Genomic DNA, 14,527 nt, shown 5'->3' with positions numbered 1-14,527 from the left:
AAGCCTCTTTCCAGCCTGTGACATACTAACTAGTGGGACACCTTCTACCCTGACCCCCTTCCTTTCCTCCTTAGTTCTGCACATTCTTCAGCCCTGTGATTTGCACTCATTATGTGCATGTGTTAACTATTTATGGAATACTGTGGTTAATACACAATCATAGATACAATGCATCGAACTTTTTAATTTCCACTTTCTTACTGTTTTATTTAAAAATCCGCAAACATGCTAACCCAGAATGTAATGATACCCCAGGACCGTCTTTCCCAAGGTAATCAAAGGTATAGGATGCTACAGATGAGTCAAGGGCAAATAACGAAAAACTCAAGTAAAATGAGTAGATCCTTTAGATGGTGTGGGGCCTGGGGAGGTGTTGGAGTGATTTTAGAGAACAGTATATGGGAGTCCAAACCAGATGGCTTCTCAAGGATCTTTCTGAGCCATAAAAAAGTATTGCCCTAGTCAGAGACCCCTGAAAACAAAAGGTTTCTGTGCATAATGGAGCTCAGCATGCTTCTGACCCCGGAAGCTTGGCAAAAGGCCCATCATACGACTGTCATCAGTCAGTTAAAGTCAATATCAATTAGGGAATATTAATTAAAATTGTAACCTCCCAAGGGAAAAAACATCGATTCTCTGCCTCTGTATACGATAAAAACGTTGACTTCTTTATAGATAAACAGAAATGTAGCTTTTTCCCCCAACCAAAAGAAAGATAACACGGAATATCTTTTGAAGGTATCTAATAATAGTAATGGGTGACTTCTTTTTAGCACTTCGGTACCATGGAGCATGATGTTCTCTTTTTCACTCTTGTTTTTACATAGTTTCCCTGCCCACAACTCCCATATCTGTGGGTCTCCCAGCTACATACAAAGGTAGTTCTGCATGGCTAGCGCACTTCCCCAACAGAGAGAGTGAGCATCATCAGAATGATGGCAGCACGTAATCTAGATGGGTTAACGTAAATGAAGAGCAAAAGTATTTCTGCCCTGAGTACTTGATACAATATGTGTATCCGGTAATTTCTGACTTCTGGATGGATTTTAATAGTCCTTGCTTTAGCACCCTGTTTTCAGAGAGAGAAGCTATTGAACTACAGAGTGGCAGAGGTAGACTGGGCCATGAAGAGCACGTAGATCAGTGGTCCTCAAATGCAAGCAGGCGTAAAAATAATCTGGGAAGCTTATTATAGGCACCTTGTCTTGTTTTTACCTCCTGAGATCCTGATTTGAATGTCTGAAGTGGGGTCTTCAAATTCTCAATTTTAAACAAGTGCCTCAAACAATCCTGATGCGTGTAGTTCAGCGACCTCCCTGCAGAGGTCTCTGGAGCCCCGGGAGTCCCACTCTGGTCCACCTGTGGTTGGAAATGTGGCCTTGTAATGATGTAGATTGAAGTTTTAACAAAGTGTCCAGACCTACTACCTTTTGAGAACTGATTTTATAAAGATCCCTGGACACCTCCTAGTAGTCAAATGCAGGGTGGTGATTGCCTTCAGCCTTCATACTAGTAGTTGACTTAAACTTACAAATTGACTTTGTAGTTTTTTCTTCCTGTACTTATTCACTCCTTTTCCCTTGGTACTTGTCTTCCCCCCTGCACGTATTTGTTTTTACTCTCCTTCCCCTGCCTCCTCCTAAATGAGACTATACCATGACGTTCGAGCTTTTACTTTTTGTGTTTTACTTGACTGATCTTCTGTCCAGTTTCATGATTTCTCTGGCCCACTTGTTTGTCTGTGACTCCTAGAGCTTGTTCTTTTCCTGGATTTCCGGCTACCTACTGGGCATTTTTATCTGCTTGTCCCTCAGAGTCTTCAAACTCAGTGTCTGAAATTGAGCCTAAATCATTTCTCCCCACACACTTCCTCCACTTATATCTTCTATTTTAGTAAATAGGCCCCCCCCAGTGGCCTACCCAGAGTGCTAGACAACCACAGTAACACCCCCCTTTCCTATATGAGAAAACTGTTGTCCATGGTCATCCTGCGATGAAAGAAATAGTAGTCATGGCCAGAAAATAGATTTTTCTTACTGAAACATACATACATATAATCAAACCAATAACAAAATAAATATTACACTACAAAAAAGGGAAAACTTGTATCTCACAGTAATGCAATTGAGTGGATGTAATAATTGAGAAGGGGAGGGAAAACATGTGAAGCAGGGCTTCGGGCTTCTGAAAGAGTGAACTTCATAAGGTTCAGAGAGTGATTTGAAGGTAGAAGGACAGACCTGAAATTATTCAGGTGTGTTTCTTCCGTTACAACCACTGTGCTCATCATGTTTGTGGAGAATCTACTCTTCAAATACAGGACTGTGTAGTGGGAAACACAACTGCACCTGACATGAGCCCTTGTCCCTTCAAACAAACCTGAATCGGAGGCCAGCCCATAGATTACATAAATGTAAGTCCCTTAAGAAATAAAAACGTGCCAACTGAGAGTTTACATACATGTTACTAAAACTTTATAGTCACTGTTGCCCTTGTTTGGAACTAAGAACAACATATTTTTTTCAGAGAGTAATTTATCAGTGACGTTGTTTAGAATTGCTAGTTCAGGGGCGCCTGGGTGGCTCAGTCAGTTAAGCATCTGCCTTCCACTCGGGTCATGATCTCAGGGTCCCGGGATCGAGCCCTGCGTGGGGCCCCTGCTCAGCAGGGAGTCTGCCTCTCCTCCCTCTCCCTCCCACTTTGCCTACTTTTGCGCTCCACCCCCCTCAAATAAATAAAATCTTTAAAAAAATAATAAAAAAGAATTACTAGTTCATGGTGACAAGGATGTGCGAACTGGATTTTAGTCAACTTTATTATTATTTTTAAGTTGATGATGCAAACAGCACACCCTGTGTTGTCAGATTCACTCCTGTGCCCTTCCTGTACTACTGGATCCTGCCACTCACACACATTCTAAAGCCTTAGAACCATTTTAAAAATTACATTTCTTTTATGTTTGTGGAGTTTATTGTGTTATTCTTTTTCTGACTTCTTCTTGATGTGGTTAGTTCATTATTTTGGACTTTTTTTTTTTTTTTTTTTTGCTACAGTGAACATTTTTGGCAAATCATCTGCCTTTACCACTTTAAATACATAGCTTTGGATATCTGTTTTTTTTTTTTTTTGAGGTATTATTTATATGTAGTAAACTCAATTCTTTTTTTTTTTAGCGTACAGTACAATGAGTTTTGAGAATTGAAGATGATGTGGGAGTGTCCCTCCAGAGGCCCAATATTGGAGTCCAGAGGTCTGTGTGTAGGGCTTTCCGGCCGGAGCCAACTCTCTGGGACTACAGGCCCAGGATGAGTGCCAGTGGGCATTCCCCACAAAGCCTAGGACCAGGCACATCTCAGCAGGAACCAGTCCAGGGAGAGAGCCACGTTGTAGCAAACAACAGCGGTGATGTCCAGGGGACGTTGTCTGGGTCAGAAGGATCCCATGAGGCCCATCATGTATTGCCTCCCTTACTCTTCCTGGATAAGGTTGGGGGATGGGGGAGAGGGGTGGTGGTGGTGGCAGAGAGCTCCCAGGGACTGTCCTAATGACACTCAGTCTTCCAAAGGGGACCATATAATAAACTAGCAATTTTGGCAGGTCAGATTCTGAATAGGTAAATATTTAAGCTGAAGCCTTGTTTAAACTAGAAGAGATTGAAATATTGCTAATGGGAGTTCTGAGGGTGATTAAATCAGCTGTAGAAATGAAAGAAGCTGTGTTTTCTTTGCCCAACTGAATATTTCAAAAATAAATTTGTATTATTTACCACAGAAAATAACCCCTGCCAAAAATAGATTTGTAACGTCACTCTGTGACAATAGGAGTAATAGGACAAATGCATGGGAAAAAGATCAGAAATAATGTACACCAACAGTCTTCATCTCTGAGTGGTGACTTTACAGGTGATTTTAATTTTCTGTCTTTATGTTTTACTCCCCCTAAATTGCCTCAAATAAATTATATGCTTTATATCTAGGAGAAACAAATGCTATTAAAAATAGAAATTCATCAACCAGCGAAAACTAACAGTTTCTTTATTAGATATATGTGCGTTATGACACAGCCTTCTGGTATACATTTTACATGTAAATATTTGATACAGTACATTTTGTGGAATTTTATATTTTGCTTCTTGTCACCTAATATTATAACATGATCGTTTCCCTGTTCCCCTAATTGTGTTTTTTTACTTTTTATTTTTTTAAAGATTTTGTTTATTTGAGAGAGAGCAAGTGAGCAAGCACTAGCAGGGGGAGGGACAGAGAGAGAAACAGACTCGACACTTAGTGCAGAGCCGGATGGGAGACCGGATCCCAGAACCCTGAGATCATGACCTGAGCCAAAATCAAAAGTCGGGTCCTTAACCGACTGAGCCACCCAGGCGCCCCCTAGAATGTGTTTTTAATTTTAAAAAATAGCTCTAAATAGTTTGTTGATGAATCATTTCTCTCTTGCTAGACATCTAGGTTGTTTTAAAAATGCCACCATTTTAAGTAATCCTATAATATACATAATTCTTTGTGAATCTTTGCATCTTTTCAAAAATATAAATTTATTTTGTTACTTATTATTACAGTTCCTGTTAATAGTTCAAAAGTATTACTATGAAAAAATGGAAGGTTTTTTTTTTGTGTGTGTGTTGTGTGTTTTATTTATTAATTAGAGAGAGAGAGAGAAAGAGTGCACAAGCAGGGAAAGAGCAGAAGGGGAGGGAGAGGGAGAGGGAGTAGAGGGAATAATCTCAAGAAGACTCCCTACATGGAGCCCCATGTGGGGCTTGAACTCACGACCCTGAGCAAAAACCAAGAGTCTGATGCTTAACTGACTGAACCAACCAGATGCACTTTTTATATGTTTTCAAAACAGGTTTGAAAAATCAAACTTTTTTCCTTTCAAAACACCTTTCAAGTTGATGGCTACAAACATCCACAACTAAACCATTTTAAGTTGAAAGCAGATAGCATGAGGTCATTGTAAAGTAATATTTTCTTAGATTATATAATAAATTCCAAGTGTCTTTTCCATTTACTGTAGTAATAAGATCATAGACACATTTACTTTAATGACATTAGTGATAAGTATATTTAACAGATTATACCAACCCAAGATTTCCTTTAGACAAAAAAAAAAAAAAAAATCCATTTTTATAACTTTAACAAAACTGGTTTTTAAAATCCACTCACTATATGCGAACCATGATTGTTTCAGTTGAAAGTATATGCTTAAATAAGTCTAATCCCCATGTCATATATGGTTAAGTGAGAATCTAGCCATCCCTGAAGTTTGCTGTATTCCTGGTAATAGTGTCCTATTCCATAACTTAAAATTCCAGTAACACCTACTTTGAAGACTCAGAAGAGGAATCCAGCTATGAGTCTCAGGAGTGTCACAAACATCCCTCTAAGGAGCATGGTGATAGGCCAGTGAGAATCCAATACCAAGTTGTTACTTAGTCTTCAAATATTTTCATTCCAATTGCCCTGGCATCCAGGGTTTTTATTGATATCATTTCTAACTGCCCAGAGTTCTATAGCATTTTTTGTCCTTTCACTCCTATCTTTAAATATTGTCTTATTTCCTACTGTCAAAGTGCCATTTTTAGTAGAGAAGTCAGGGAGACATCTCTGGGAAATGGTTTGCTTAGAAAAAGCGCTGTTGGACAATCATCATTCAATAAAACTTGTGTGAGAGCCTTTACAGGCTTAACAAAGTAGACTTGCAGAACTGGCTGTGGTATATCCAATAGTTTTGTTTATTTTGTATAAATTGTATTTTCACGTCAGTTGAATTTTTTTTCTGGGCACTTGGAGACACAGGTCCGTGCGGTAGGGCAGGCACTCTTGATTTTTACCACTACAGAGGGACTGGTACAGCTGAATAAGATAAAGTAAAACAAAATGGTCTTGTTCTCACTGGGGATGCCCTTCTGGGTGTAAAAGTGGCCCTTGCTATCTATAGGATAGGCAGTAATTAAACACACACACACACACAGACACACACACACACACACACAGCTGTTTTATCTACCTATGAAGGCTTCCTCGACCTTCCTCCTAAAAATTTAGGACACCTGTTGTCTGTCTGTTCTCTTTGTGAAGACATGTTTCACTACTCAGTAGTTGCTTACCTATGAATTTGACAGGGACAACCACCTAAGAATGGTCACACTTCTTTGTAGGGTCACGTTATCCCCGGATGTTTTTACTTAACTGTTCCATCAGGAGTAATTCTTGCCATGTTTCTCAGAAGAATTCATTGCTCTTTCCTTTATCTGGAGCATGGTCCTCCTACCTCCTTGCTGTTTGATTATTCTCCTTCTGGTCCACATCTCACTCAGGCCATTCCACAGTCTTTGCCTTTGAGTTAAGCCGAGTCAGCTTTGCCCTTTTCTCACATCCAGTAGCATATGTAATCTAAATCAGGAATCTTTTTTAGTGGCTTAGGTCTTCTCTAAGCAGAGACCTGTGGCCTGCAATTCATGGTAGAGAACATCAAAATTGGATATCCGTTTAGAGAACAATCTATATGTGTTGGAGGGCTGGTAGGCTCTTTGTACTTCATGCTTGATCCAGACAGCACCTCTAAAATGCATTCTTTAGCATCTAGTGAAATCTGGTGTGTCCAGCTTTATTTATTGGTAAAACAACTTGTCTCCCCCACACATATTTTGTGGGTGCCTCTGTAGTCCGTAGCATCCAGCAGAAGTAAAATTGCTGGGAGCCAAAAGGGAGTTAGCTCTTGGAACATGTGAAATGGGATGATGACTTCCCTTAATGCAGCCTCATTTGCTGTTTTGGTATTCCTCAGAACACTTAATGCTAAGGACAAAATTTACCCTTAAAAAATTTCTCTATCTACATTTCCCTTTTATTTTATTATAATAATGATGTGGTTCATGATAATTAGGTGTTGAAGAACACCTATTATAAAATACACTTATTAATCCTTCAGGTCACTGGTTGAACTTGCCATTATCTCAGCTGCTGACTCCATGCAGTTTAAGCTAGTGTTCTTCATTTTTTTTATTTTTATTTTTCTTTATTTTTTTAAAGATTTTATTTATTTATTCATGAGAGACAGAGAGAGAGAGAGAGAGAGAGAGAGGTAAAGGGAGAAGCAGGCTCCATGCAGGGAGCCTGACATGGGACTTGATCCTGGGTCTCCAGGATGAAGCCCTGGGCTGAAGGCAGCGCTAAACCACTGAGCCACCTGGGCTGCCCCGTGTTCTTCATTTTTTAAAATTCATTCCAGTGACAAAAACAGTCATAACCACCAAATGTTTATATTTCTTGACGTTACGTAGTGAATTTGCATGTATCCATTAGTGATGGTCTTCTTTATCTTGCTGCTTATAACTTCAGCCTTGTTTTTTCCCAGTGACTAAGGAAAGTGGAAGACGAATGAAATGCATGACTAGAAGATTCCTGGCCATAGTCCTCACATAAGTCATCTCTGAGGACATTGTGAGAAAGTAAGAAAAGGGAGAACTTGAAACTGACCAAATTGAGTCCACGAAATAGGCCTATGTTCCGCCCTGTATCTCCCTCTAAAGCATGAATGGTGGCCATAGTGATGGTCATTGTGACGGTTTCTGGATTCTGGTTCACTGCCACCTATGTCAACTCTGATTTATTTCTCGTTCTCCTATACAAAGGAACAACAATGGCATTCATTATTGGCAATGTTCACTGTGAACTTTAACCCTTCCTTCAGTGCAACTTTGAATTTTTTAAAGGTCTCCCATGAAATATAAAGAGCATTGTGGGCAAGGTCTGTGATTCTGAGAAATCTGAGAAAAGTGGTGATTTGCAAGTGATTGTAGAATAAGCAGTGTTAAGCTTAGGGTTTCCTTTTTTTTTTTTTTTTTTTCTGAATTTCTTCTTTTGGATTTTAGCACCTTTGAATTAGGAGGAAGGGTGTGTAGCTGCTGTAAACCTAGTTTTGTTTTGTTAATGTCTTCCCAGTCGAAGTGGAAATAGGTAACAGGCTCAGTCACTCAGAGAGAGTGGGAAAGATAAGAAAATGTAGAGGTTGATGTTCTTTCTTGGAGATAAAGAAAGGAATGCTGGATCCTTGACCCCAGCTCACAAGGTAACAAAACCAGCTGCCTATTTCAGCCTGTAACCTTCCCTTGTATTGGGCTGTGGTTTCAAAGTAGTTGATTTCACTCTTTAAAACAAGGGTGAAGTGGAGACTAGTAATTACTTTGAAGAAGTTATATGTTTGAAATATGTTGCTTGTGAGGTTAGTGATGGCTGGAAGAAAAAAGCTAGCCTGCAAGGAGTGGAGAGCCTGATGAGTAAGCGTCTACGCGGACTCCGGAGCCAGATTTTTTGGATTCAAAGATTGGCTCTGTCATTTATTAGCGGTAAGTTGGCAAGTTCCTTCAGCACCCTATGTCTCACTTTTCTTACTTGTAAGTTAGAGAAAACGGTATATGTAATAATAGGACTTCTATAAAGGTCATAAAGATTGAGCTAATACGTGTGAAGAACTTAGAACAAGAAATGTTAGATATAATGGTCAACTGGGAGTACTCTTTCTGAAAGTATTTAATTCACATTAAAAGTAAAAATGCTGTGATTGCCAAACCATACTTGTTTGTCAGCCAAGTTTGGACCATGTATCACTAGTTTGTAGTCCCTGGTGTGAGGAATGCATGCATGGTAAGTAGTTTAGCTCTATAAGACTAAGAATCTAAAACTATGCTATCCAGTATGTTGGCCATTTGCCTTATGTGGGTATTTAAATTTAAATTTAAATTAATTAAGACTCCGTTCCTTGGTTACACAAACCACAATTCAGGTGCTTAATAGCCTCATGAAGCTAGTGGTTACCATATCAGATAGTACAAGTAGAGGACATTTCCATCATTACAGAAAGTTCCATCAGATGGAGCTGATCTAATGGTTTATAAAAATATTCACTCATTGCTATCTACCAACTTACATATACCTTGACAAGAAATGGCCAAGCCCGAGGCAGTAGACCAGTCATATGTAGTAGTGTGGGGTTGGATGGCGCTGTTTCCCTGCTTGATCTACAACTGTTAATCTACTCTTCTCTAGCAGCAGCTTATAAATTTGTTTTTTTAAGTGTTTCTTAAAAAGCACTTTGGTGACTCTAGGCTGCTGGTACTAGGTGACTCTCCAGTTTGAGGAGAAAATTCCGTAGGGGAATAATAAGGATGGTTTTCCCTCCTAAATTTTAAGGGATACATTATAAGCGCATATACATTTCTAGGGATGATGGAGAAAACTGAGTTGCAGTAGATCACATGTTTGCATGTGTGTATTTTTCCCCACTAAAAAAAGTACGTCAGTGTGAAACTTGAACCTTTACATACTCTTTACTAAATATATCAAATATGTATTGCTCTAGAATTTCTTTAACTGTGTCATAATAATGCTGTGTCTCATGGTGGCAGTCATTATCTGCTATTGCTGGAATAATGCCCTATGATGTATAATGGGAAGTAGCACACTTTTGATCATATAATGGTGATTTGAAGACTTTTCACTCTGTTAAAACTTAAATGGAGGGAACTTGAGATGGTGGTGGGGTAATATAACAGATTAGATCCCTCAGAACTGCTTACCTTAGTGGATAAGATTGTATCTCTTTTGCCATTCATGGTAGATCCCATGTATTTCTCCTTAAAGAAAGCATAGAGCACAGTGGGAGCATGCGTAAGTGCCATGATTTCTTTAGGAAGAGTTGGTGGTATCAAATATTCTGTGTCATGAATTACCTGTTTTCTCTGAACAAATCTGTATTTTCATTCCTGACTCAATAAATACAGGGCTAATTCTTTATATTTTCTCTCTTTCCTAAACTTTTGCATTGGTAGCTATCCCCTCACCTCCCTAACCTAATGTAATCTATTCTAAGTCTTGAATTTGAGGGCTACAATCAACTTTTAGTGGTAAATTAATTTCAGATTAATTGGTGAAATAAAAAAAATGAATGCATCCCTTCTCCCAAGGTGAAGTATGTAAAGGTGTGTATTTAAGATGTGAACATTTTTCTGTATGTGTTATACTTAAAAGATTTTACATTAACCTATTGAAGGTATAGCTAATTTTATCTTATTTATAAGGGTTGGATATAGGTACTTTTAGCACATAAATAGTCTTTTTTGCTAATCCACTTATTGTTCTTTAATTTTTGTCTCTGGTTATACCAATAATAACTGTTATAAAATTTTATTTGCTTTATTATGTAATTTTCTCATATAAGCATTTAAAGCTATAAATGTCCCTTTAAGTACTAGTTTAGCTGCCTCCCAAATATTTTAAGATTATAGAGAAAAACTCCTGTGGCACTTCATGCAAAGCCAAAGGGTTAATTCAAAGCTGACCCAATTAAGCCATTATTGTCGTGGGGGAGGCCCCTTAACCCTAATGATACTTCTTTGAGACCCCCTGAAGGAAGACATTTACAAATATGAGAAGGATAGAGAGGATCTCCCTGAAGAATATGTAGTAGCCTCCAAGAAACTCCCAACAGACAAATACTTGGATATATGGAGAGGTATCGAATTACTGAATCAGAAGTCTACTAGAAAGCCAAAGTGTACTAGAAAAATTTATGTAATAAAAAAATAAGGCACTGATTGACTTTTGCACTTCTACTACAGAGGATCTGAATTAACTTTAACATCTGCTGAAATGCGTCTCCGTGGTCTTAATTGACACTAGGGCTCAGATTATAGTTATACTTAAGAATTTCAATGAATTTAAACAAGGTAATCCTGTACACCAGGGTCCTACTACATTTTAATAAGGTATCTCTATAGTCAACAGGAAATTAACAAATATAAAACAGAGAATAAATAGGAATGCCTTACTTTAACCATTTAAACTATTGTCTGCTTAAATTTCATATGTTTTTTTTTAAGATACTTGCAAATTATATTTCTGACATAGGACTGATGTCTAGAACTCTCAAACTTGACAGCAAAAAACAAATGATCCAATTACAAAATAGGCAAAAAACATGAAAAGACATTTCATCCAAGAGGACACATAGATAACAAGTAAGTACATGAAACAATGTTCACCATCATTAGCCATTAGAGAAATGCAAATTAATCAATATGAGGGATCACTACACACCTAACAGAATGGGCTAAAATAAAAAATAGTGATAACAACAAATGCTGGAGAGGATGTGGGAGCATTTATTACCCTAAAATATCCCATAGTCAGCATGGGTGTTCTGACCCAGTGTGTAATAAATTAAACTACATCTTTGTCACTTACAGTAGGCTTGGAAAAATAGGACTCCCTTGACCTCTTTCCTACTCCATGATTAAAATAGTTAATATTGCTCTACCAATGCAGTATTGCCCAAAGTAAATTGAAATAACCGTCAAGAATTAAAACCCATAAATAAGATTTTTATAGAGAAGGGGTAATCATTTCTGTTCTTTCTCCACTTAACAGCACAGTTTGACCATTTCTTAAACTTGGAAAGAAAGAATAGTGCCAAAGAATGGATTACCATAGCCTTCATACAATAATCTTACCTATTAAGCCCCCTTTCCAATATTATTGAAATTGCTGACACCATCTAATCAGCAACTGGTAATACTTTGAGGTTATAGATCTCGTTAATATGCTCTGTTCAAAGCCTATTTCAACAGCCTTTCGACTGCAGTTTGCCTACATCTTTGAAGGGACACAAGACCCCTCTACCCAGCTATCCATAGGGTACCTTAACAGCCCTATTATTGTACACAGTCTTTCTATAGGCAGGATCTTAATCACCTCCAACTTTCTTCAGGAACACAAGAGTCATTTCACACTGGTGACACTTGACAGACCCAGGACATACTAATATTCCCAAAGGATATGAGCCATTGCTCCACACATACATAGAGCAGGGCCTTGCTACCTTTGTTCAATTATTACTGAAAATTATTTGGCAAGGTGGGGGCCACTCCATCCCTAGCAATATCAGGAAACAGCTGATGAGCCCTCTTAGCACCCACAAAGGTTGAAACGGGCTTGACATCTTGCAGGTCTTTTTTGGCTTTGAGAGACCACATATTTCACTTTAATGAATTTTACTTCATTTTATGTTACTACTTGCAAACTGGTCTACCTTGAACGGGACTCGATACAACAAAAGGCTCCGGAATCTGTCCACACTGCAATACAGTGGCATTTCCATTAGTGTCCCTCTTCCTGCCCTAACACTTCTTTTGCTACAGAGGCTTTAGCGGATGCCTCCTGTTATCTCTGGACCACCCTTAATGACCACAGTTTCTCCATAGACTTTTCGATGTGATCATCTGCTTTCCTGGCACCACTCTGTTTGCCATTAGATACTGAGATCTCCTGGAAATAGAGACTCTTATTGGCTCTGGGCCTGTGATCCTCTGCAGTCTCAGCCTGCAGTGTCTCTGTGCAGCCCCCTAAAAGCTCTTCTCTTCTGAGCTGAATAGAATTGTGCCCTTTGTATGCGCAACCAAGTCTTCGGCCTAAGAATTAAGGAGAACTCTATACAAATATCTGGAACAATTTCTTTTTACAGCTCCTGCTCCATGGTAACCGACTCCATAAATTCTGTCCTCCTCAGTAGTCCCAAACTTCAGTCTCTGCCTTTTCAGCTTACTGAGTCTGCCGTGCTCTGCTTTGATTCGCCTTTCAAAGCTAAGTCTGGAATATGCCTCGAGGCAGAAGGCTGGGGTAGTTGTGGGGATCACCTTGTCATAATTCTATATGCTTCCTTTCCAGCCTCTGAAAACAATTGCTTCATATATTTTGCTCAATTTTATAGTTATTTATATGCAGTGGGAGGGATAATATGGTACCACTTAGTCTTCTAGGACTGGTAGTGTAAGTTATGATATAATTCTTACTAATATTTAGTGGCAGCTTTCTTTCCACCCCCCTCAAGTTTTTATTTAAATTCCATTTGGATAACATACAGTGTATATTACTTTTAGGTTTAGAGCTTAGTGATTCAACACTTAGATATATCACCTGATGCTCATCACATCACATGCCTTCCCTATCCCCATCACCTATTTATTAATCCATCCCCCTGCCGACCTCCCCTCTGATAACCATCAGTTTCTTCTCTGTAGTTAAGGATGTGTTCCTTGGGGGCGCCTGGGTGGCTCAGTGGTTGAGCATCTTCCTTTGGCTCAGGTCATGATCCTGGGGTCCTGGGATTGAGTCTCGCACTGGGCTCCCTGCAAGGGAGTCTGATTCTCCCTCTACCTCTCTGTGTCTCTCATGAATAAACAAATAAATAGAATCTTTAAAAAAAGAATGTGTTCCTTTCCTTGCCTCTCTTTTTTTCCCCTTTCCATGTTCATTTGTTCCGTTTCTTAAATTCCACATAAGAGTGAAATCATATGTTGTCTTTCTCTAACTTATTTCACTTAGCGTAATACACTCTAGCTCCATCCACATTGTTGCAAATGGCCAGATTTCGTTCCTTTTTTTAAATTTTTTTATTTCGTTCTTTTTGATGACTGAGTAATAATATTCCATTATATATACATCCACACCATATCTTCTTTATCCATTCATCAGTCAGTGGACACTTGGGCTCTTTCTATAATTTGGCTATTATTGATAATGCTGCTGTAAACATTGGGGTGCTTGCGTCCCTTTGAATTAGTATTTTTGTATCCTTTGGGTAAATACCTAGTAATACAATTGCTGGATATCATAAGGTCATTCTTCTATTTTTAACTTTTTGAGGAACCTCCATACTGTTTTTCCAGAGTGGCTGTATCAGTTTGCATTCCTACCAACCATGTAAGAGGGTTCCCCAGCCTTTGCAGCCTCACCAGCACCTATTGTTTCTTATGGTCTTAATTTTAGCCATCTGACAGGTGAGGGGTGGTTCTCATCATGGTTCTGATTTGTATTTCCCTAATGATGAGTGACATTGAAAGCTCCAGGCCTCTTGCTCTGCTTTTTACTCCTCTCCAAAGAGGAGATGCAAATGACCTGTTTGATAAAGTTGAGAGAGGAATCCTAACTCAGCTTCTCTACCTCCTGGCCTCTGGGGAGCAAACATTTTAGCTTCTGACAGGTGTGAGGTAGGATATCTCATTGTAGTTTTGATTTGGACTTCCCTGATGACGAGTGATGTTGAATGTCTTTTCGTGTGTCTGTTGGCCATCTGTATGTCTTCTTTAGGAAAATGTCTCTTCATGTCTTCTGCCCAATTCGTAACTGGATTATTTGTTTTTTGACTGTGGAGTTTGATACTTCTCTATATAATTTGGATACTTAACCCTTTATCAGATATGTCATTTATAAATATCTTCCATTGTATAGGTTGCATTTTAGTTTTGTTGATTGTTTCCTTTATTTTATGGAAGGTTTTTTTTTTTTTTTAAGATTTATTTATTCATGAGAGAGAGAGAGGCAGAGACATAGAGGGAGAAGCAGACTCCCTGTGGGGAACCTGATTATGGGACTTGATCCCCAGGATCACAACCTAAGCCAAAGGCAGATTCTCAACCACTGAGCCACCCAGGTGCCCCTGTGTGGAAGCC

The 14,527-nt window shown here is 38.9% G+C and overlaps 1 protein-coding gene across 10 annotated transcripts in view; it reads left to right on the top strand.

Moving 5' to 3' along the window:
* The window catches only part of IGSF11 (immunoglobulin superfamily member 11), a 197,331-nt gene that overhangs the window by 134,658 nt on the left and 48,146 nt on the right, over positions 1-14,527 (top strand). The window contains exon 1 of one of the 10 annotated variants that reach the window (XM_025476704.3): positions 7,447-7,471. The exons of 4 other annotated variants lie outside the window; for them this stretch is intronic. Coding sequence is in view for 5 of the 6 variants with exons in the window: in XM_025476660.3 (XP_025332445.1) it covers positions 8,296-8,368 (73 nt within the window). In the remaining variant the exon portion in view is untranslated. Of the gene's footprint in view, positions 1-7,446; positions 7,472-7,645; positions 8,369-8,522; positions 8,667-14,527 lie in introns of those variants that run through there. 5 more of the 10 variants (XM_025476660.3, XM_025476689.3, XM_025476654.3 and 2 more) reach the window with 5 other exon arrangements.

Source organism: Canis lupus, chromosome 33, assembly GCF_003254725.2.
Source record: "Canis lupus dingo isolate Sandy chromosome 33, ASM325472v2, whole genome shotgun sequence".
Lineage (NCBI taxonomy): Eukaryota > Metazoa > Chordata > Mammalia > Carnivora > Canidae > Canis > Canis lupus.
Note: the sequence above shows the minus strand (reverse complement) of the source record. Positions and strands in the feature narration are given on the sequence as shown.